Here is a 24,632-nt window from a genome sequence, read left to right on the forward strand (position 1 = left end):
TTGATAATTTTCATTTAACAATGTGGTATCTTTTCGTTCCTAACACATTACCCAGTCCATACCAGTATAGATATCCAGCATGATATTTTTCCCCATTGAGATCTGATGTGTTTTCAAAGTGTCCTTTAGTTTTTTGGAGCAGTGTAGATATGCGTGAGCCCTGTAGCAGTAAATCTTCTATGGGTCGCTCAGGAAGTGGTTAAAATGATTAGTTGTCATTTATGCAAAAAACTTTATCCCAAAAGAGACACAAAAGTTAGCTGTAACTGCTTACAAAGTGTGAGCTGAAGTTAGGCTTCAGATTGTTAATGTCTTTAAATCTGCTAATACATTTAATGATCCCCTCCCCCCTGACTGACAAGTCTTATGTGCCCCCTGTGCTCCTTCATCCAGAGTGGGGGCGCTCTAATACAGGAGGTGTGTTACTGCCAGATCACTAGGTGAAAACAGAGGCAAAAACCTAAGGCCCCTTTCACACATACGGTCCATTCAGATCCGCCTGTCAGTTTTTCAGGTGGATCTGAACGGATGCCCCATGCATCTCTATGGGGCAGCGGATGTCAGCTGAGACATGTCTGCTGACATCCGATCTGTCAAATCCGGACGGATGGAAACTCTATTTTCCACATGTCTGGCGGATCAGATGGGATGAGGACAGGGGGTCCATTCTCATCCAATTCCCCCATAGAGGACAGCAGGGATCTGATACCTCTGTCTCTGCACACAGAGCGGACATGGAGCTGTCACCCGCCTGCTCAGCGGGGATTGGCGGATCGATACCCGCTGAGTAAAACGGAGTCTATCAGCGGAACGGACATGTGTGAAAAGGGCCTAAGAAAACAATTCAAGAAGCAGCTACCACATCTAACGATTGATGAGCTGCGATTTAATACATTTTTGGGTTTAACATCACTTTATGAGAGGTTGTACATGTTAGCCACTCTCCTGGTATGATTCCCAGCAGTACACAGTGTTTGTGTCACACAGTCCTGAGCGCCACATCTAATACCAAATGACTAAACACCGCCGCGGCTCCGCTTCACTGACCCCTAGGTCACATGACTCATGAGCCGACGGGGCGGTGGCGGAGGAACGTGAGTGCGCAGGCGCGCTGGACGCTCAGGTGAGTTGGGCGGGGCGGAGAGAGGCGGCAGTTGAGCGGACGTCTGACCCTGAGGAGGAGGTTAGGGGGAGGCGGTGTGGTGAAATGTCCTCCTCCGTCGCTGTGCCCGCTGCCTCCTCGGCGGCTGTGGGGATTCTGCCCGCCACCAATGCCAAGACCAAGACAAAGAAGAAGCACTTCGTGCAGCAGAAGGTGAAGGTGTTCCGAGCCAGCGACCAGCTCGTCAGCGTCTTCATGTGGGGAGTCAACCACTCGGTAAGGCCCTGACTGACTGGGGGGAGTCACCTGCCGGAGTTTTCAGTGTTTTGTCACTCTGGTTGCTGAGCTCAGAACTTTCCCGTGTCCCACCTCCTCCCTCCCTCCCCCTGGTCTCCGCCTACTTGGCAGGGCACTGTGCTGGGCTGACTGGGACTTCTGGTTCTACATCACCAGTGTGCCAGGTTTGCATCTTGCTGGCTACAAAAGAGTTCATACAGTGCAAAAAACAGGGGAAAGTAAACAGATGCTCATTCTGTAGCCTAATAAACCCTCACTGGTCCAGGGGTCCAGCGACCCTTTTTTTTTTTTTTTTTTTTATATCTCACTGGGGCCAGTTCTGCGCTCTGCGCTGGTCTTCGGGTCCCCATCTTGGATCTTTGATGCCGGTGTTCTACCAAAAACTCAGACTCACTGAAATCTCCAACCCACATCTCTTCTGGTGACTCTACTGCAGGGATAATTGGAGATTTCGGCCACTTTTCACAGAACAGGCGGTTGATAGAACACCGCTACCTATCAAATTCTGCAACCAGAAGTGACGGTCACACAAGAACAACTTACTGCCCATGCGCCGTGCGTTTTAACAGGGCTGCTATTCGTTCCAATAGGTTTTCTAATGTGACAGAACACAAAGCAGAGGCCAACATCTTCTTACACCCACACAAGTCTTCAATTTTACATTTATTTTAGCAGTAAACTCACCTCATATACTGAAATAGACTATTTCTCCACGACCGAGTATAATAGTCTGTTTCACTATATAACAGGGGTCTTCAAACTATGGCCCTCCAGTTGTTAAGGAACTACATTTCCCATCATGCCCAGTCATGTCTGTGAATGTCAGAGTTTTCCAATGCCTCATGGGACGTGTAGTTCTGCAACAGCTGGAGGGCCATAGTTTGAGGATCCCTGCTATATAAGTTTGTTGCTGAGCAGTGTGGGGTGTACCAAGATGGCCGTCGCCACCTTCTAGCTGCAGGTTTCTCTCTATATTTACTATATTATAGTAAAAGAAATGTAATACTGTGTTTAACAGTCTAGTTTAGTCCAACACAGTGACAATTAGTGGGCGGACTAACATGTCCACTCATTATAGCGTGTACCGGAGTGTATAACCTGCTAGTGTGAAAACACCCAAGTGGTTGAAATCTCCAACTATTCCTGCTGTACAGTCACCGGAAGGGATGTGGTTGGAGATGTCAGCAAGTTGGAGTTTTTGGCAGAATACAGACTGTGACTTCCTGCGGTTTTACAGCTGATTCCCCAACTGTGCATGCGCAAGGCAAGCTACGCTTCCAGTCTGCTCCCACTGTTTTCTGGGATGTGTCCCAGGAGGGGAGACTGACCTTCCACAATTCTTGCCTAGGTGAGAAATGCAGAAGTACCCGTCAGAAAAATGTACCCCCTCTCAGGAAAAGAAAAAAGCCAATAATGGCAGTGGAGGATGAGCAGAACTTTCACCTTTAACACCTTCCTGTCTGGCCTATTGAATTAAATTAAAATGACGGCCGGTGTTGTGCCCCTGGGCAACATCGTTCTGCTACTGTGGGGCCATACGTTTAGGCTAGCTTGGCCTAGCCTATGTTAATATATGGCGCAGTAGGGAATTTTGAGGGGCCCCAAACATGTCCAGGGACTCAAGCTGTGGGAGCCTGTACTCTTTCAGGGTCCGAGCTGTGCCCCCCCCCCCCCCCCAATTCCCAACTGCAACCGAGCCATAGATTAACATAGCATGCCAATCTACCACAAATTGAAGGCCCTGTGGTACCCGAACCACGGGGGTTATAGGCACCAAACTTGGTACAAGGTTGACCCCCAGGGGCCACACACATTTTTTGTGGGCTGATGCCTAATTTTCATGAGGACTGGCCTAGGAGTTGAATTTGCCTGAATACTGTGGAACATAGGTACCATTGGATAGCTAAGAATATGGAGATGAATCTGGTACCCAGTAGTCCCTGCTCTTCATAATGCCTGAGGGCCACACACTCCCAAGAGGCCGCTGGAAAAGTTGACCAGAAAATTTCAGGCTAGCTAGTCCAACATTTTAAGAGTGGTAAAGGAAGATCTCCCCTACCTCTGTGCCAAATATGGGCCCCTGGACTTGTTCAATGCACAAGCTGGGACCCTGCAACTGTGCCCACTTGAAAATTGCCATATAGCACAAAGCTGACCAAAATTGAGGGCTTTGTAGTACCTGAACCCTGGTGGTTAGGGTCCTCAAACTTGGCTCAGAGATACTATAGGATCCCCAGGGGGCACATGCATTTTTCCGGGCTGATGCTTAATTGTTTCAGGGACCTGCATAGGGGTAGATTTGACTAACCACTATGGAATACAGGAACTGCAGAGCCCCGCTCTGCAGGTACTGTTGAATAGTACTCCACATTCTCCGCTCCAAGGTACGGCCCGATGGCCACACACTAAGTTGCCCAGGAAATTTTGGGCTAGTGACTCCCAACATGTTTGGTAAAGTAAGACTTCCCCCAACCTCTGTGCCATATATAGCCCCTGGACTTATTGGTGGCTCGATCTGTGGTCCCTCAAATGTCTAGGCTACGACCGTGCCAAAGTTAGCGGGTCAAGCTACTATAAATTTAGCGCCCGGTGATACCTAAACCACAGGAATTAAGGGCACAATACTTGGCAAACTAATTGTAGAGGACCTATAGGAGCCACACAAAAACTTTTTGTGGCCAATACTTAATTTTTACAGGATCTGGCATGGCAATTGACTTTGGCCAAATCCTGTGGAACATAGGTAGTGCATGGATAGTTAAGACTATAGGGATTAATATGGTATCCAGCACTCCCCGCTTTGTGGTATTGACTGGCGGCCATATGCTCCTAAGTGACCCCATAAAAATTTGATAGTCATTTTGGGCTAATGACTCCAACATTTTTGGGATGGTAATGGTAAACCTCCCCTACCTCCGTGCCAAATTTGGACCCCTCGGACATATTCGGGGCCCGAGCTGTAGTGATGCAACTGTGCCCAATCCAAACTTGCCATACTGCACTAAGCTGACCTAACCTTGGGGGCTAGGGGCACCAAATTTGGCACAGGGATAATAGAGGCCCTCAGAGGTAGATCTTCCCTATCTCTCTGCCAAATTTTGGACCCCTGACTCATTCAGGGCCAGAGCTGTGGCCCTTCTGAGTTCCGTACCGTGACTGCACCTATAGCAGGGATCCTCAAACTATGGCCCTCCAGCTTTTGTGGAACTACACATCCCATGAGGCATTGTAAAACTCTGAAATTCACAGACATGACTAGGCATGATGGGAATTGTAGTTCCCAAACAACTGGAAGGCCATAGTTTGAGGACCCCTGACCTATAGTAACATGACAGGCCCCCCCACTCCTCTAACCGCTCATTCTGCCCCCCACTGACAGATCCCCCATCTTCATGCTACAGCCGCTGTGAAATCCCCAGGGTTAAGCACTGACCATTCGGCATGCAAGAGGTGTGTTTTCCCCTCCCCCCCCATCATCTAGTCTTTGTCCCCCGTCGTCACAAAAGCACTTCACGAGAGAGCTGCCACTCCTCTGTCAGTTATGTCAATGGAGGGCTGTTCTCCTGATCATATACATATATATTAATCCAGGGCTTGACAAATTTTCCTGAAATCTAGGAGCCAGCTAAAAAAGTTAGGAGCCAGTTTTTTTTTTTTTTTAAACTAACAACCAAGCTTTATTTAATAAAACGGATACTAAATTTACACATAAATACCACTAGAACCCCACTCTCCTCTATAGCGCAATTGGATGAAAACAGACTGTCTCTCTTTCCATCCGATGCCATCTTATTCGATCCACGGGATGGATAGAAAATAGAACCACCATCCGTCTGCTTTTGGCGGACAGGATCAGAAGGCGGCAGATTACTTCTCCATAGAGGAGAATGAAGGGTCCGATCAGTTCTGCCTGAAAAACTGACAGGCGGACCTGATCAGACAGCCCGTGTGAAAGGGGCCTTCAGGCTGTGGCATGGCGATGAGGAAAAAAAAAAGATATTTTTTTTTATTTAATAATAATAATAATAATAATAATAAAAAAAAAAGAAGAAAATATTTTTTTTTTTTTACATTTAAAAAATAAATTAAATTAATAATAACCACACTCCCTGTCAAAGGTAACTAACTGGACAGGGAGATGGTAATGCATTGAGAACAAACAGGCAGTGGAAACAGTCATTACAAGTCATTACTCCTGGCCACCACAAGAGGGCGCCAGTTCCCCATTGGAAGCCTCTCTCATCTCAAGTAGGCCGAAAAGCCGGGGCCTCAATTTTCGGACGGCGCGGAAGTCCGTGCAAAAATGACAGGACACCTTCTGCAGGGCACCCCAGGCGCCAGGTCGCTAATTCTAGTCACAAATGCGACCTGGGGATTCTCGAGCCCTGCATTTATCTAAATGGAAGGATTAAAAAAAAAATTATATATATATATATATAATCATTTTAAATTTAATCCTTCTATTTAGATTTATATATAATATAATGGAGAGAGAGAGAAAAAAATATATACATATATTGTTTTCATTAAGGTGTTGCACTACGAGTTTCTTTTTGCTTTTTGAGTGATCAGTTTGCCCTGAATCATCTGTACGGAATCTCACCTAATTAGCTCGATGCTGAGGATTTCTGGAGGAGCTTTTTGGTGGCTTCTTTTACTAGTGGGACGGTAAGCGGCAGTGTGATTGGGGTCACTCTCTCTCTGGTGGTGGTGGCACTTCCAGGAGGCCAATCAGCTGGACCTTACCTATACCTTTGGACTTTTAATTATGTAGCGCTGTTTTTCAATTTTATACATATATTAGTAACATAAATGGAATAATAAAAAAAAAAAAAAATTATATACATACATACTGAAGTTAGTACCTCAAGTTTGTCTTGCTATAAAGCAATGTCTGCTAGAAAAAGGGCTAGGGGAGGCACAGTTGGAAGGGGCACTGTGATGCCACCGTCAGGCCATGAAGGTCCTGGCCATGCTACTCCATCTGAAGAGCCAGAGGCGACAAGCCAATCTGAGCCTTTACGGTTGTCAGGCATAGTAGCTACTCCAGGTGCTTCTGCCGCAACCTACGTCGTTAACAATGATTTGGCATCTCCATTAGCCAGCCTTGAGGGTAAGATCGCTGGCATATGATTGCAACACCTCAAGGATGGAGGAAACGTGATAGATCCCTCGCCTGAGCCACCCCCTAATCAGTTCAGGATTGGGCAGAGGATGTGGAAGAAGTAGCTGATAATGACCCTATGGATGGTCAAGCTGAGTTTTCCACTTCTGGGGGGTCAGGAAAGTCTTTATCAGCCTCTTAAACCCAGAGATTGTTGGTTCAGTCTCTTACTAAAATGGGTCCAGTCGGGGAAACCTATTTCCTCCCTTAGAGACGGCTGAAGTCTTTTTTCCTCTCTAGGCTCATTGCGCCCTCCTCATAGTCCTCGGACGTTTCCCATCCATCCGCTCTTGGAGCAAGAAATGTATAATGATTGGGATCATCTTGATAGGATTTCTGGTCCTCCTAAAAGGTTTTCACTATTGTATTAGGGTTGGACCGATATTGTTTTTTTGTTGCTAATACCGATATTTTGGCCATTGCATATTGGTATTGGCCGATATTTTGAACATTTAAAGTTTTGCAAAATAAACACAATTTTTAACACAAATCTGTTACTGGCTGGCACCCTGTGGTTTGTCGGTGGCTGGCTGGCACCCTGTGGTGGGTCGGTGGCTGGCTGGCACCCTGTGGTGGGTGGCCGACTAGTACAGACCCAGGGGCAGTGGCTGGCTGGTACAGGCCTGTGAGTGGGTGGCTGGCACCGGGCAGCTGTGGGTGTAGGTATGGCGGCTGTGTTAGACACAGTGTGCACTGTACACTGCACTGTACACTCACTGTCCTGAGACTCCCCGACTCCAGACGAGGCTGAGGGAGGCGGCCTAAGAAGTCAGAAGCTGTCCCAGTGCACGGAGGCGCGTATCGCAACATACCGTAATGATGTCACGACAATATCGGCAATATCAGTAACCTCCAGGGCCAATTTGATACATCGGGGAAAGTGCATATCTGCCCTCGATATATCGGCCTATCCCTATATTGTATCCTACAAAAGTTTACTAAGAAATGGAATATACCCACTGTGGATGCTGCCATTTCTTCAGTTAACAAGAGTTTAACTGTCCCATGGATAATGCCCATGGTTTTTTTTTAAAGATCCAGCAGATAAAAAGTTGGAATCCTTATTGAAAGCCTCCTTTGCTGTTGCAGGATCTGCAATACAACCAGCAGTAGCGGCCATAGGAGTTTGTCAGTCTTCAACCACTTCTGGACTGGAAGGATTTGCCCCCTTAACGACCTGGTCACTTTTTGTGATTTGTCACTGCGACACTTAATCTGATAAATGCGCAGTCGTGCGACGCTGTGCCCAAATAAAATTGACATTGTCTTTTTTTTTTTTTTCCCACAAACAGGGCTTTCTTTTGGCGGTACTTGATCACCTCTGCGTTTTTTTTTTTTTTTTTATTATGCGCTATAAACAAAAAGAGCGACAATTTTGAAAAAAGCAGTGTTTTTCACGTTCTGCTATATAACATTCCCAATAAGAAAAATTTAAAAATCAAATTTATTTTCATCATTTTTGGCCAATTTGTATTTTGCCACATTTTGAGTATAAAAAAAAAAATCCCATTAAGTGCATTTTGATTGGTTTGCGCTAAAGTTATCACGTCTACAAACTACACATGAGCGATGAGAGGCTCCACCCTACAGGAAACGCAATCAGTTCACAGCTGTTAAAAGGCCCCACCCTGCCCCTTGTCCTTTAGTATTGATTGTGTTTCTCCTACAGCAAAACATTTTTTTTTTTTTTTCTCTTACCAGAAGACTTAGAGAGTCGGATGGTACTCCTGTGAGGCAGGTTCAGGAACGCCGGTGAGGGCCGCACTCTACCTGCACGCCTTGTAGGCTTCTCACAGGTCGCCTCTTGTGGCACAGGCAAGTTGGACACAGCGTGGTGGTCCCTCTGCTTGTTTCCCCACTCAGCAGCTCGGGTCTCCTCCTGTCCTCCCCTGCAAACAGTGGGTGCCATGCTGTAAAAGGCCAGCCGCATAACAGCAGCAGTGATTAGGGGAGGACCCAGTACGCTCCAAGCTGCGTTCTGAAACTGGAACTTCCCATCTGAACAGGGAAGACTCCGAGCATGCCCTTGGCAGTTTTCTTTCGTTGTCCTTTGGCTACGCTTTCTGTGGTTTGCACCTTTTTTCAGTGGGTTCCCCACTTGGCTCCCCCAGTGCGGTCTCCATTGCCCTCGTGGAATCCCAACTTGGTGCTGTTGGTTCTTAAGTAACCGCCGTTGGACTATATTTGCGAGATTCCTCTGCTTACATTGTTCCAGAAGGTAGCCTTCTTTGTGGCTTTTTCTTCTGCATGGAGGGTGTCGGAGTTGGCTGCTTGTCTTGTCGTTCAACTTACTTGGTGGTTCACATAGATAAAGTGGTGCATCGTCCCTGCCAGTTTTTCCTTCCTAAGGTCGTCTCTGGTTTCCATTTAACCTCCCTGGTGGTCTGATTATGTCAGAATTTTTGTGCAAAAAAGCGGTACATTGTTTTGCATGGAGATATGTTTTTTATATTTTAGGCCTGTAATTCTTAGGAATAACTCACTTAACCACTTAAGCCCCGGAAGATTTTACCCCCTTCCTGACCAGGGCCTATTTTGCGATTTGGCACTTCGTGACTTTAACGGACAATTGCGCGGTCGTGCAACGCTGTATCCAAATGAAATTGACGTCCTTTTTTTTTCCCCACAAACAGAGCCTTCTTTTGGTGGTATTTGATCAGCTGTGCCACTTTTTTTGATCATGCGCTATAAACAAAAAAAGCGACAATTTTGCAAAAATAACAATATTTTTCACATATTTTTTTATGAGATTCCCCCAAAAAAATGTAAAAATCTAAATTTTTTAACATTTTAGGCCAATTTGTTTTCTGCTCCATATGTTTGTTAAAAAAAAAAATTGCAAAAAGCGTATTTTGATTGGTTTGCGCAAAGGTTATTGCGTTTACTAAGGGAAAGATTTTTTTTAATGAGTAATGGCGGTGATCTGCGACGAGTAATTTGCGGGACTGCGACATTGCTGCGGACAGATCGGACCCTTGACTGACATTTTTGACACTTTTGGGGGTACCAGTGACATTAATCAGTGCTATACATATACACGGTTACTGTAAAAATGACACTGGGAGGGAAGGGGTTAACTTTATTGGAGAGGGAGGGGTTAAGTGTGTCCCTAGGGGCGTGCTTCTAACTGTGGCTGTGTGTGTAACAGAGATCAATGGTCCTACATAGCAGGACCGTATGCTCTGTGCTTTTACACAGGGGAGAATGACAGGCGGCTGTGTTTACATTAGCCGCCTGCCTTTCTACCTCTCCACCCGACGATCGCGAGTGACCGGCGGACATCGGGTCCGCCGGTCACACGTGCAGGCTGCCTAGGGAACAAGCAGGGGCGGGAGCGCGCCTCTGGCGGCGCACGCTCGCCCCCTATTGGCTCACAGGCTAGTGACGTACCGGTACATCACTTTGCCTGTGAGGGGCTGACCGCCGCCGTATATAGTCGGGCGGCGCTCGGCAAGTGGTTAAAGAGGTTGTAAACCTCAGAAAATCTTTTAAAAAAAAAAAACACCTGAAAGACAAACACATAATGAATAGTATGCATCACATACTAGCTTATGAAATACTTACCTTAGAACAAAGCCCCGCAGTGCCGCCCCGCTCACCTCTCACGGGTGACATTTTCGGTCGCCCTTCTTCCGGGTTTGCGGCATCCGGCCATCACATGCGCGCGGAAGCTGATGTTCACGGCACTGGGCTCTGAAGGAACGGCACGAGCGGCCATTCCTTCAGAGCGCATGCGCCAGTGATGTCACTGGCTGCATGCAAAGTAAATATCTCCTAAACGGTGCATGTTTAGGAGATATTTACAGTACCTAAAGGTAAGCCTTATCATGGGCTTACCTATAGGTACAAGTTGCAGAGGAGGGTTTACTTCCACTTTAAATCTTTCCAAACAAGAGTCTAGAAGACATCCCGGGTATGATAAAGTTTGAAACATAAAATTATAAATGTAGCACTACCCCCGTAGGAGCTGCTTAAAGCAGATTCCCCTGGGTTACCCATAGCAACGACTTGTAAATTCCTAGTACTTTAGGTTCTTGGCTCAGTCATTGAACAGTCCAGGGGATTTTCTTTTTTTTTTTTATTTTATGATGGGATGGGAGAAGGGATGAGTGGGATACTCCTTCTAGTAACTACTCTTCAGTTTCCAAAATAATTGGGGGGCTACACTAACCCAGCTTGTAATGCTAAATTAAATACACCTCAGGAATTACCCCCATGGCTAACAGAAGATAGACTTAGAACTAAACTAGATAAACTTAACCTAAATAAATCACCGGGAGTGGATGGCTTGCACCCAAGGGTTCTTAAAGAACTCAGCCAGGTGATAGCCAGGCCGTTATTCTTGATCTTTATGGTTAGTCTACAGATGGGAATGGTGCGAGCTGATTGGAGAAAAGCCAATGTGGTACCAATATTTAAAAAAGGGCTGAGATATATCCCGGGTTACTATAGACCTATAGTCAGCCTAACGTCAGTCTGCAAGATTTTGGAGGGAATGTTAAGGGACTATATACAAGACTTTAGTAATGAAAACAATATTATTAGTAGTAATCAGCATGGATTCATGAAAAATCGTTCTTGCCAGACCAATCTATTAACCTTCTACGATGAATTGAGTTGCCATCTAGATGAAGGAAGGCCTGTGGATGTGGTGTATCTGGACTTTGCAAAGGCATTTGACACAGTTCCCCAGAAACGTTTACTGTGCAAACTAAGGTACGTAGGTATGGACCATAGGGTGAGTACCTGGATAGAGAACTGGCTCCAGGGGGGGGGTCCAGAGGGTGGTTATAAATAGGGAGTACTTGGATTGGGCAGGTGTAGAATGTGGGGTCCCCCAAGGATCTGTCCTGGGACCAATCCTGTTTAATTTATTCATAAATGATCTAGAGGAGGGGATATCTAGCACAATCTCGGTATTTTCAGAAGATACTAAACTAAGTAGGGCAATAACTTCTATGCAGGATGTGGAAACCTTACAAGCAGACCTGAACAAAAAAATGGGGTGGGCAACTACATGGCAGATGAGATTTAATGTTGAAAAATGTTAGGTAATGCACTTGGGCGTCAAACACAAACACGAACACAAGCTACTCACTAGGGGGGGAACCTCTGGATGAATCTAAGATGGAAAAGGACCTGGGGATACTAGTGGACAACAGGCTTGGCAGTGGCATGCAATGCCAAGCCGCTGCAAGCAAAGCCAACAGAATACTGGCATGTATTCACTCCAGAATTAAAGAGATTATTCTCCCACTTTACAAGACTGGTCTGGCCACATCTGGAGTATGCCGTCCAGTTCTGGGCACCGGTCCTCAGGAAGGATGTGCTGGAACTGGAGAGAGTCCAGGGAAGGGCAACAAAAATAATTAGGGGAATGATGATCTAAGCTATGAGTAAAGAACTTATTCTCTCTGGAGAACAGACGCTTGAGACGGGATATGATCTCAATGTACAAATACTGTACTAGTGACCCCTAGCATAAGGAACAAACTTTTCAGAGAAAGGGAATACAATAAGACACATGGCCACTCACTAAAACTAGAGGAAAACCAGTTTAACCTTAAAATACGTAGGGGGTTCTTACTGTCAGAGCAGTGGGGATGTGGAATTCTCTTACACAAGCAGTAGTATCAGCGGGGAGTATCGATGGTTTAAAAAAAAATCATTAGACGGGCACCTTAAAGACCACAACATACAGGGGTATACAATGTACGGTTAACAACAAACACACACACATCATAGGTTGAACTGGATGGACTGATGTATTTTTTCAACCTCCCTAACTATGTAACTATGCAAAACTTGAGGACAACTATCTGCAGAGGATGCGGCAAGGCCGCTGCTTCACTTTGCCACTGAGGTGAATATTTAACTGATGAACTGTACTTGAGCTTCTATTCAGGGTCTAACTTGGCAGCCCCCGTTTCTGACCCACTGTGTGTGCTGATTCTTGTCCACTGACTTCCCTGGAGTGGACCCATGGCAAGCTCCCTGGTACTCACGGACACGGTTTTTCACAGGGACCTCCGCCACTGCTCCACAGTCAGTTTCTCTTGGACTTCACAGCTCAGCTCCAGACTCTGATCCACTAGGCCTACTGCCTGTGACCACTTTCCAACCTGACAGGAGAAGAGTCACCCTCCTCCTGGGACCTGGCTTCCAGTCCAAAGACACCCTGTCACATGCGCCCTGGGCTTTTATGTTCTATCCCAGGATGCGCCGCTGTTGTGCCCTCCCATTGGGACTGCCACAAAAGCATGTGTGTCACTGGCTGCGTTTCCTCGGCTGTCCAACAGGCTCCCCTATTGGATACAGTGGGGACACTCCCTCAGACCAAGTGAATCACACCTGGACACATGTAGCAGGCCTAACTAGGAATCCTGCTCCCTGATAAGCAGGAAAGCAACCCAATGTTTTTGCCTAGCACCTGACTAGGAGGGTGCTCACAATATATGAATAATATATTTAATCAAATTCTTCATTGTTTTCAAAGTGGAGATATTTCATTATGAGGGAGAATCTGTACTCTGACATGACCGTGCCAAAGAATGGAGTGGCAAGTAATGTATTAGTTGTCCAATACCACTTCTGCAGGGGTTTTTCCCCACCACTCCCTGAAGAATTATTAGGCCCAGAAATTTCCAAATGTCATCTTTGGTCACTGGTTCCCACTTTCTGCATCTTGCAAACTTCCGATGCGTAGCCAGTTGTTGCTTTTTGTACCGATTTGTCTCGGTAACTATTTTTCAATAACCTCATCGGTCAGAAATAATTGTAGGTATGAAAGGGGTTGTCATGGTCAATGTCAACTTTCATACCAGGTGCTCCAGTAAAGGGGAATCTTGGGGGGGGGGGGGGGGGGGTGGCTGCCTGATCCTTACCACAGTCAATAGAGCACCAAGTTCGCACATCGCTGAGCTCAGTCGCAGAATTATCGCTGTCTTCACTTTTAGTACCTGATGACGAATTTTCGCACTAATGGCTATCGCACAGTTCTTCAAATAATTACAATATGCAGTCGCTGTTTTCCAGTTCATCCAAAAGCGCCTTTGAGCTAAAAGAATGCTTTTTGGACACCATAGACGTTCTCAATTTTCCAGGCACAAAGTTTTTCCACTGCAATGTTGCAGTCCTGCTAAAAATCGCTGATCTCCACCATTACTAGTAAAAAATAAATAAAAATGACATAAATCTTTCCCCTAGTTTGTAGACGCGATAACTTTAGCGCAAACCATTATACACCTTTTGAGATTTTTTTTTTTTTTTGCCAAAAAATTGTAGCAGAATGCATATTGGCTTAAATTGATAAAAAAAAAAAATAGATTTTTTTCATAGCCGAAAGTAATTTTTTTTTTTTTTTTTCTGAATTCTCTTTTTTTTTTTTTTTTTGTCACCTTTTTTTCTGAATTGCCCCTGTAGGGGGCAATATAATGGTTCTGAATAATGGAGAGTTGTGTCAGTCAGCGAACGAAAGAGAAATAGGATTTTTGTACTTACCATAAAATCCATTTTCCAGGCCCGTGGACCTCCTTGGTAAATAAACCAATGGGTCCACGCAGTGATACTGTCCGGTTACAAGTTTGTTTCATTCTTGCCCCCCTGGAAAGGTTCTCCTTTCTTATGTGTGTCCCAGACCATTTGCAAGCTCTCCTTGGGGCATTGCTTGACCTGTTGCTTCAGGCATCGGAATGGTTTCAGGGTTTGTTTAAGCCTATTAACGGTCCCAAAGAAGGGGGGCTAGGTTAGTTAAATTCTGGACCTTAGGGCTCTGATCTGCTTCTGCGGGTACAGAAGTTCAGAATGGAGTCCATTCGCATGGTGGTTGCATCCCTTCATCAAGGACTTTCTGCCTCTATTGACATCGAGGATGCTTTCCTGCACATTCCAATGTGGCCCGACAATAGCTCTTCTTCAGTTTTTGCTGCGAGAGGGGAGCATTGCCAGTTGGTGGCAATACCCTTGGGTCGCACCTCTGCTCCTCAGGTCTTCACAAAGTGTTGGCCCCGGTTCGGACGTTGCTACGTCAGCGGGGGATTGAGGCACTGGGCTCCCTGGATGGGCGTCTCTTGTGAGCGGAGTCCTTTGCTGCCCTGATGGGTTCCTATACAGATCCTGAAAGGGTTCTCTTCTAAATCCATCCCGAAAAATTGGATTATTTGGGTTTTACTCTGGATTTAGCTCTAGCCAGAGTGTTACTTCCTCTGGATAATCTCCAGAAGTTGCATGCTGCGATTCATCTACTGCTGTCCAGCAGGTGGTCCTCCCTCTGTGCTTGCATGCGGGTGCTGGGCCTGATGGGATCTACTTTTTGAGGCAGTTCTGTTTGCACAGTTCACTTAAGAGGTCCCTTTCAAGGGAGATCTTGGTAAAATGGGACAAGTGTCTGCGATCCTTGGACATTCAGATCCAGCTGCGCTGGGAAACCAGAGATCCCTGGTTGGAGGATTCTTTCCCCCGCTCTTTGGCAAGGCAATTCTTTCTCCCATTGTATTTGACTGTGGCTACCACAGATGCCAGTCTGGGTGGGGAGGTTTCCTGGGACAGAGCTCTGCTCAGGGTTGTTGGACGCTGGAAGAGTCCAGATTACTGGTCCATGTCTTGGAACTTGGGGCGATCAGGTTGTGCCTGGATCACTGGATGAATCATCCCTGGGGGGCTACTGATAAGGTTACAGTCAGACAATGCCACAGTGGTGGCCTATGTCCATTACCATTTTAGAACAAAGGGTATATTGACAGCCATGGAAATAGCAGGCATCCTCCAGTGGGCAGAGCCATTCGTTCTGGCCCTCTCCGCCATACACTCCGCCATACATGTGCCAAGAGTGAAAGACTGGCATGCGGACTATCTCAGTCGGCAGGTGTTGGATCAAAGGGAGTGGTCCCTCCTCTCAAGCTTCTGCTGCAGCTTTTACACAGGATCGAGGCTGAAGGGATTCTGGTAATTTTACTGGTCCGTGACTGGCCTCGCCGGTCTTGGTTCACCGACCTGGTACATTGGGTGTCACCGACGTCCCTTGGAGGCAGCCTTTCAGAGAGGATCTGCTGTCCCAAGGGCCGATCTTCCATCCTGCTTTGCAGTCACTGGCTTTGACGGCCTGGCTATTAAAAGCCAGGTGCTGAGGGATAGAGGTTTGCCTGGGTTGGTGTTTCCGACACTGCTGAAGGCTAGGAAGTCTACCTCCTAGGTCCTAGGAAGATCTACCATTGTATGTGGAAGGCGTACATTTCGTGATGTTGAGTTAATTGGAGTTCACCTTCGCTCTTTTTCGGTGGCTCGGATTTTGACCTTTCTTCGAGGGGTTGAGTAGAACTTGGCCTTGATTATTATTAGGGGCCAGGTGTCGGCTTTGGCAGTCTTTGTTTAGGGACCCCTGGCCACGCACTCCCTGGTGTCTACCTATTGAAGGGGTTCGACATCTGACTCCACCAGTGAGGTCTCCTATACCTCCTTGGGATCTGAACTAGGTGCTTTCAGTTTTCCAGAAGCTTCCCTTTGATAATCTTCAGGAGATTCCGCTGCTTAACCTGTCGCAGAAGGTGGCCCGTTTGGTGGCTGTCTCCTCTGCTCGCAGGGTGTCGGAGCTGGCGGCGTTATATTGTCATACCTCCTACTAGGTGGTCCACAAGATAAGGTGTTTCTTCGCCTATGTCTGTCGTTCCTTCCTAAGATTTTCTCTGATTTCCATTTGAATGAAAACATTGTGTTGCCTTCCCTGTGTCCCAGGCCCAAGTATCCTAAGGATTTCGATTTGGATATCCTGGATGTGGTTTGGGCGATTCTGGTGTGTCTGGCAGCCGCAGAGTCTTTTCAAAGGTCAGATTTACTGTCTGGGATAACAGACGGGCCGAGAAAAGGGCTGTCTGCTTCGTCTGCGACCTCTTCCAGATGGATCAGATGGATGATGTCTCAAACCTATTCTATCAAGGGTCAGGTTCCTTCTTTCCCTGTAACGGCGCACTCTACTCTGGAGCTTAGTGCTTCTGAGCCTTCCATCATCACGTGCCTGTGGCGCAAGTTTGCAAGGCGGCCACTTGGTCGTCAGTGCACACTTTCACTGATTCTACAAGTGGATGTGTTTTTGCATCTGCGGATGCTCCTTTTGCCAGCAAAGTTTTGCAGGCTGCTGTTTAGAGGACTTGTACCCTCCTTGGGCGGTGTATTTAGGTGGGCTCCAGTTATTTTTTGTTGCGCTCTTCTTGTTTTACCTGGTTGGCTATTAGTTTTAGCCTTGGGTTTTTTTGTCCCCCCCCCCCATGTTTGGCACTTCTTGGGGATGTCCCTATGGTTCTAGAGCTGTCCGTCAATGAGCGAAAGAGAAAATGGGATTTTTGTACTTACCGTAAAATCCATTTCTCTGAGTTCATTGACAGACAGCGCACGCATCCCTCTATGGAGTTGTAATACTTCTGACACTGCTTGTTACTAAAGACCTATATAAGAGAGGGGGCGTATACCACCTAGGACTGCCCATAGGTGGGATCTCGGTGCTTCCAGATTGTGATTGGATCCCTGCCTGCAGACCCTCACAACCACCGGCCAGGGTTGTGGGGGAAAAGGCCCTTGTTCCCTGCCCCAAAGCCCCCCCCCCCCCATTTTGAGGGCATGTGGCCTGGTAGGTATGGTTCATCTGCTGGGTTGCATGCTCAGATAAGGAGCCCCATGCCATGTTTTTTTTTTTTTTTTTTTTTTTTTTTTTGCAAAATTACAGTTACTGGTTAAAGACGCTGGCGACCACCCACTTCTAACAACCAGTACACATTTCTTAAATACCTTATGCAGATTTCTTAAATACCTTATGCCTCGACCACTACCTAATAATAAATGCATGCAGTAAACGCTTTTTCCTGTGGTATTTACTGAGCGTTTTCAGCATTTTGCGATAAATACCGCAGAGTAGTATAGTGAATTGACAGTTTCAGAATTGCATGTAGTATTTAGGGAAAATGTGTCTGGGCACCTTCATACTGCATGTGCTTACTTCTGCTGTGTGTGTGAGGTAGTCCCCTTCAAGGTTGAGGCACCTCCATACATACTGTCTCACTGCGAAATAGAGGAAACCAACAAGAAAACAATGGTGTGATTTCTGTGGAGGAGGAGACAATAGCTGCATTGAAAGCACTGGATCGACTTCCCTTCTATGCCATTAATTGTGGAGTGATGTCCTCACCAGGTGATGTGGGTGCCATTCCTGTTGGCTGTGTGATGCGATGAGACTGCTTGTGCGAGGGAGAGACTGTGCGTTTTTGTATTTTCCTTTTTTGTACATCTATTCAGGATCATAAGGTGTTAAAGAAGTGGATAGACACGCTCTCTATTTCCACAATTGCTAGGAAGATTTGGCCGATCAACATTTAGATGTTCAAACTGAGAGGAAAGATGCCCGCCCCCTATTCCTATGAAGGCTCAGTCCTCTAGAAATGCTTGTGCTTCAAGGGCCTTTCAGCATCAGGCCTTGGTTTCCCAGGTCTGTGAGGCTGCCACCTGGTCTTCTGCACACAAGTTCGCTAAATTCTATTTGAGTGTTCAAGTCTCAGTCTGAAATTTCTCCAGGCAGCCCTGCAAGGGCCTTCCCTGTGGAGTATATCTCGGGACACAGGTCCTGAGGCAATGCTGACTGTAGGAGGGGAGATATGCAGGGCTCAGTTATGCTTTGCTGTTTGCCGATGTCCAAACACCTGGAGATGGAGCATAATCGACGGTCTTAAAATTGCCTCCCCCCGTGTTTCATGTGAAGGGGGTTTTACATGTAAGTTTTATTTATTTTTTTGGGTGGTCAGTAAAGTGGGGGAAAATCATCTTTTCTGACAGCACAAAAGCAGAAGTTTCAGTGAAACAAAGATGCTCCATGCTTGTGCCAGCTTAGTGACTTAGAATACGGTATATTGAAGCTAGGCATTTCAGGTCAGCATACAAACCTATTTCTTACAGGACAGGTATGTTTTTCTACCTTTTAATAAAATGTTGAAATCTTCTGGCAGGATGGTGGCCACACGCTCCTGAATCCTGTCATAGTAATCTGATAATTGAGGGTACTTGATACTAGGATTTTGAATTAGAAATGTTGTGCAACTTTCTTTTCAGTTGCTGAAAAATGTTCACTACTGGATACCTTTTTTTTTTTTTTTTTGTACAAGTGACCATTGTGGAAAAGCCACTGTGCTGAGCATGACCGATGAGCAGAAACGTCTTGTAAAGTAAAATACCAAAACTTTTGAGGCATGACTTGGCAGTTGGCACTGCCATGCTAAATCACTTTACAACATATATTTATAAATAAAACCTCATTCGGTAAATCTCTAAATAAAAGTCCCATCCACCAATGTGACGAAAGGTGATTTAAAGTCTCTCCCCTCAACGCGTGTGATACATTTCTGAGAGGCTGCCCCTATATATGATGTTATAAAAATACATCAATAGCCATTAGATAATTTGTTATTAGAAGGCGCCTGCCCCAAAAAAATTAACTTTAGATCACCGTTCATCACATTGGTGGATGGGACTTGTATTTAGAGATTTAATGAATGAGGTTTTATTTATAAATATGTTGTCATAAAGTGATTTAATGTGGAAGCAAGAGGTTATATAATATATATATTACAGACCAAAAGTTTGGACACACCTTCTCATTCAAAGAGTTTTCTTTATTTTCATGACTATGAAAATTGTAGAGTCACACTTCAAGAGGTAGTCACCTGAAATGGTTTTCACTTCACAGGTGTGCCCCGCAGGTTTAATAAGTGTGATTTCTTGCCTTATAAATGGGGTTGGGACCATCAGTTGTGTTGTGCAGAAGTCAGGTGGATACATAGCTGATAGTCCTACTGAATAGACTGTTAGCTGCTTTTTTCTTGCCATAATACAAATTCTAAGTACAGGAAGACGAGTGGCCATGATTACTTTAAGAAATGAAGGTCAGTCAGTCTGGAAAATTTGGAAAACTTTGAAAGTGTCCCCAAGTGCAGTCACAAAAACCATCAAGCGCTACAAAGAAACTGGCTCACATGCGGACCGCCCCAGGAAAGGAAGACCAAGAGTCCCCTCTGCTGCGGAGGATAAGTTCATCCGAGTCACCAGCCTCAGAAATTGCAGGTTAACAGCAGCTCAGATTAGAGACCAGGTCAATGGCACATGGAGTTCTAGTAGCAGATACATCTCAAGAACAACTGTTAAGAGGAGACTGTGTGAATCAGGCCTTCATGGTAGAATATCTGCTAGGAAACCACTGCTAAAGAAAGGCAACAAGCAGAGGAGACTTGTTTGGGCTAAAGAACACAAGGAATGGACATTAGACCAGTGGAAATCTGTGCTTTTGTCTGATGAGTCCAAATTTGAGATATTTGGTTCCAACCACCGTGTCTTTGTGCGACGCAGAAAAGGTGAACGGATGGACTCTACATGCCTGGTTCCCACCGTGAAGCATGGAGGAGGAGGTGTGATGGTGTGGGGGTGCTTTGCTGGTGACACTGTTGGGGATTTATTCAAAATTGAAGGCATACTGAACCAGCATGGCTACCACAGTATCTTGCAGCGGCATGCTATTCCATCCGGTTTGTGTTTAGTTGGATCATCATTTATTTTTCAACAGGACAATGACCCTAAACACACCTCCAGGCTGTGTAAGGGCTATTTTACCAAGAAGGAGAGTGATGGGGTGCTGCGCCAGATGACCTGGCCTCCACAGTCACCGGATCTGAACCCAATCGAGATGGTTTGGGGTGAGCTGGACCGCAGAGTGAAGGCAAAAGGGCCAACAAGTGCTAAGCATCTCTGGGAACTCCTTCAAGACTGTTGGAATACCATTTCATGTGACTACCTCTTGAAGTGTGACTCAACAATTTTCATAGTCATGAAAATAAAGAAAACTCTTTGAAAGAGAAGGTGTGTCCAAACTTTTGGTCTGTACTGTGTGTGTGTGTGTGTGTATGTATGTATATGTATGTATGTATGTGTATGTGTGTATATATATATATATATATATATATATATATATAATATAATATAATATAATATAATATAATTTTTATTTTTTTTTTTATGCAAGAGGTTTGAAGTGTTAACACACTTAACCTCCCTGATGGTCTGATTATGTCAGAATTTTTGTGCTAAAACCGTTACATTGTTTTGCATGGAAATATGTTTTATATTTTAGGCCTGTAATTCTTAGGAATAACCCACTTAAATCTGTCCAAACAAGAGTCTAGTAGACATCCCGGGTATGATAAGTTTGAAACACAAAATCATAAATTGTAATATAAATTGTATTCAGTAATATCAAACCAAAAACACTAAAATATGTACAAACAAGGGGTGCGATATTACTAGTCACTGTAATAAAAGGTTCAGTAAACATCTCGGGTATGAAATATTTTGACACATGGGACTGCAAAAGTCCGACGTCACAATCGGGACAATAGAATCGGTTTTCTTTTCCTCTTTGCCTTCCACTGTCCTCTCTTCGAGCAACAAACCACGCACATCCTTGTAGGTGCTGACTTTTTTTCTCAGTTGGTAGGATGTAGTCCATGAAGTGATGACCAGTCAGGTGTTCCAGGTTGACAGTGCCAACAGCAGGATGTCCAGATCTGTTCACAGCCAATGATGGTGTTTGGTGTCTCAAAGATTTGTTCGGCAACTTTCCAAATCAAGTCCGCTTGACTCGAAGGCTTGTCACTTTTTTTTTTTGTTTACAGAATGTATGCATTCCACAAGCATTGCTCAAGAAGATGTTTGAAGATCTTTTTATAGTATTTTTTTTATTTTTTTCTGCTGCTTCCTCGTAGCTGGGTAGAATGTCATTGCTTGGTCGGCTCTGTCGACACCTCCCATGGTGGTGTTGTAGTCTATCACTACTTGTGGATTCATGACTTCTGTCCCACCTTTCATGTGTACCGTAACAGTGAAGGTGTTATGCACTGTACTTGTTATGCACTGTACTTATTAGGCACACATCTTTCTTGTCCTTCCATGGCAGTGCTATCATTTTGCCTTTCTGCCAGGCAACCATTTCTCCTGTCTTCAGCTTCTTTTTGCCAAACCTTGGCGGCATGTCGTGCCGGTTAGCCCATTACGGTTCCATAGGCATCAGTTTTGTTGTTCGGTAGAACCTCATAAAGTTCAGAAGATGTATAAAAGTTGACCGTTGTTACACAATAGCCCTGATATAGCAACGGCTCAATTAGTGAAAGAACAGAAGATATTGCCACTCCATAATTGCTGTATTTTTCATCAAATTTTGTTCCTTTTCGAGTGTATATTACTGAATTCCAAATGTAGCCAGTTGATGATTCGCACAGCATGTAGGATTTTACGCCAAATGGTGCCCTCTTTGATGCAATGTATTGCACCCAGCTGAGCCTTCCCTTCCCTTGTAGGCCATTAGACTTTCATCTATGCTGATGTTTCTTTCTGGCACATAGCTCCGTTGGAAATTCTTAAGAATCATTTGATATGCTTTCCAAATTTTTTTTTTTTTTTTAGTTTTGGTGCAGGATGAGTAGTTTCATCAAATTCTTCATTATTTTCAAAGTGCAGATATTTCATTATGAGGGAAAATCTGTATTCCAAAGGTCATCTTTGGTCAGTGGTTCCCACTTTCTGCATCTTGCAAACCTCTGATGCATAGCGCATTGTTGGTCTTTGTACCGGTTGGTCTCGGTAACATTTTTTTTTAATAACCTCATCGGTCAAAAATAATTGGACGTATGCCAAGGGGTTGTCAAGGTCAACGTCAACTTTCATACCACGTGCTCCTGTGAATGAGAATCTTGGGGGCACTGCCTGATCCATACCGCAGTCAATAGAAGCACTAAGTTCGCACATAGCGTCGCTGTCGTCGTCCCTTTCCCTACCGGATGATGAGTTTTCCCATGAATCGCTATCGCTCAGTTCTTAAAGTAACTGTTTCGCTGTCACTGTTTTCCAGTTTGTCTAAAAATGTTTTTGCGCAAAAACGCTTTTTGGTTGCCATGGGCATTTCTTAATTTTCCAGGCAGGAAGAACTGGAAAAGCACAGGCAGGTAACTAGAAAAGGCAGCAGATGAAATCCTGAGGTAAATGACTTGATACAGTGTAATCCGTTAGGATAATATTTATTTGATTTACTTTTTTGAATTTGCCGCCGGTTCCACCCCCCTGCGTTGCATCGCTAGCAGGGAAGGGAACCAGAAGACAGGTGTTGGCATTGGCCGAGCACACAGCGGGAAGACAGCATGAGGATGGCTGCAGAGGAAGGCGGGGGATCGCAGGGGAAGGTGAGTTTGATTATGGGGTAATCCCAAGTGTGGCTCGGAGTTACCGCTTTTGGTACTGTATATTAACCCCAAGCAACACTCGGGAATACCGCTAGGGAGGTTAAAGGAGCAGGTACAGTTTTTAACCACTTTACGACCACTCACATTGACACTACTGCGGCAATGTGGCACGATCCCGTCCAGCGACGTAGACCTACGTCAGGCGCGATCACGGCTCCCAGAGCGCGCTCCCGCGCGCCGGTTCTGGTTGGATTCGGTAGGGAACCGATCAGTCACCAGATACTGACCAATGATTTTTGGTCTGTATCTGGCGATTGGTTCCAGCCAATGGTTATCTCCCCCCTGCCTGTGTAATGTAAACACAGGCAGGGGAAGTGATGTCACTGTCCCTTCTGGAGCCCTTTCGGTTCCAGGAGAAGACTGAGACACATCAAAAACGTGAGTTCCACCAACACTACACTGACACTACCTCACATAGGCACATTTAACCCCTTGATCACCTCTGATCACCCCCCAAACCCCTCACAGTGAACACTATATACAGTGGTATACAGATCTTTTACTGATCACTGTATCTGTAGAAGTGTCACTTGTGACCCTAATTTGCGCTTGCGCTAGGCCCAAATAGGGTTAGGGCACCCACCACCTATCCCCTAATAAAGTTTTAACCCCTTGATCACCCCCAGTTAACCCCTTTACTCCCTATTACTCTGTGCACTAAATACAGTATATAGGTAAATAGTGATCACTGTATTTAGTGTATTTAGTGTCACTTGTGACCCTAATTTGTGCTAAGCCCAGATAGGGTTAGGGCACCCGCCACCTATCCCCTAATAAACTTTTAACCCCTTGATCACCCCCAGTTAACCCCTTTACTCCCTATTACTCTGTGCACTAATATATACAGTATATCAGATAACTAATGATCACTGTATTCGTGTCACTTGTGACCCTAATTTGCACTTGCGCTAAGCCCAAATAGGTTTAGGCCACCCGCCATCTATCCCCTATAAAGGTTTAACCCCTTGATCTCCCCCAGTTAACCCCTTCACTCCCTATCGCACAGTGCACTAATATATACAGTATATCACATAACTACTGATCACTTTATTTAGTGTCACTTGTGACCCTAATTTGCGCTAAGCCCAAGTAGGTTTAGGCCACCCGCCATCTATCCCCCATAAAGTTTAACCCCTTGATCTCCCCCAGTTAACCCCTTCACTGCCCTGTCACAGTGTTCACTATATACAGTGATTACCGATCACTGTATTAGTGTCACGGGTGACACAACTTAGGCTAGTTAGCGTCAGGGTCTCACTACACTACCGTTATTTAGCGTCAGTTACAGTCAAGTACACTAACACACATACACCTCCATTACTAGTATAGTGTTTGAACAGATCAATATCTGATCTGATCAGAACTATACTAGCGTCCTCATAATTTAGTGTTCCCAAAACGCAGTGTTTGCACAATCAGCACTGATTCCTGCTAGCACCTGCGTTTAGCCCCCCTGCCCAGACCACCTTACCCAGGCAAGTGTAGTAATCAATAGATTACTGACACTTCCAAAAAACACAAATCACACAGAACCGCTGCATTAGCAGAGTCAGGCCTGATCTCTGCTAGCACTAGCAGTTTTTTTTTTTTGTAGCGACCAAATAGTCCTCGACAACCAGGTGCATTTATTACCTAGTAGTCACATTACTGTACCGGTAAATTTAGTTACTAAAATGACCAAATGTCGGTACAGTGGTGAAGAGGTCTACAGTATAATGGCCATGTCAAATGAGAGCGATGGGGAAGGGTCACT

General features: G+C 45.4%; 1 protein-coding gene across 1 annotated transcript in view; it reads left to right on the forward strand.

The window, feature by feature from the left end:
* The first annotated feature begins 1,114 nt into the window (after positions 1–1,114).
* PIP4K2C (phosphatidylinositol-5-phosphate 4-kinase type 2 gamma) overlaps positions 1,115–24,632 on the forward strand; it is a 159,596-nt gene continuing 136,078 nt past the window's right edge. Inside the window, exon 1 of the mRNA XM_082246261.1 lies at positions 1,115–1,378. Within this exon, the coding sequence (XP_082102387.1) occupies positions 1,208–1,378 (171 nt within the window). The 5' untranslated portion in view covers positions 1,115–1,207. The remainder of the gene's footprint in view (positions 1,379–24,632) is intronic.

The sequence above is a fragment of the Pelophylax lessonae genome (genome assembly GCF_965119305.1).
Source record: "Pelophylax lessonae genome assembly, chromosome: 2".
In the NCBI taxonomy this organism is placed as follows: Eukaryota; Metazoa; Chordata; class Amphibia; order Anura; family Ranidae; genus Pelophylax; species Pelophylax lessonae.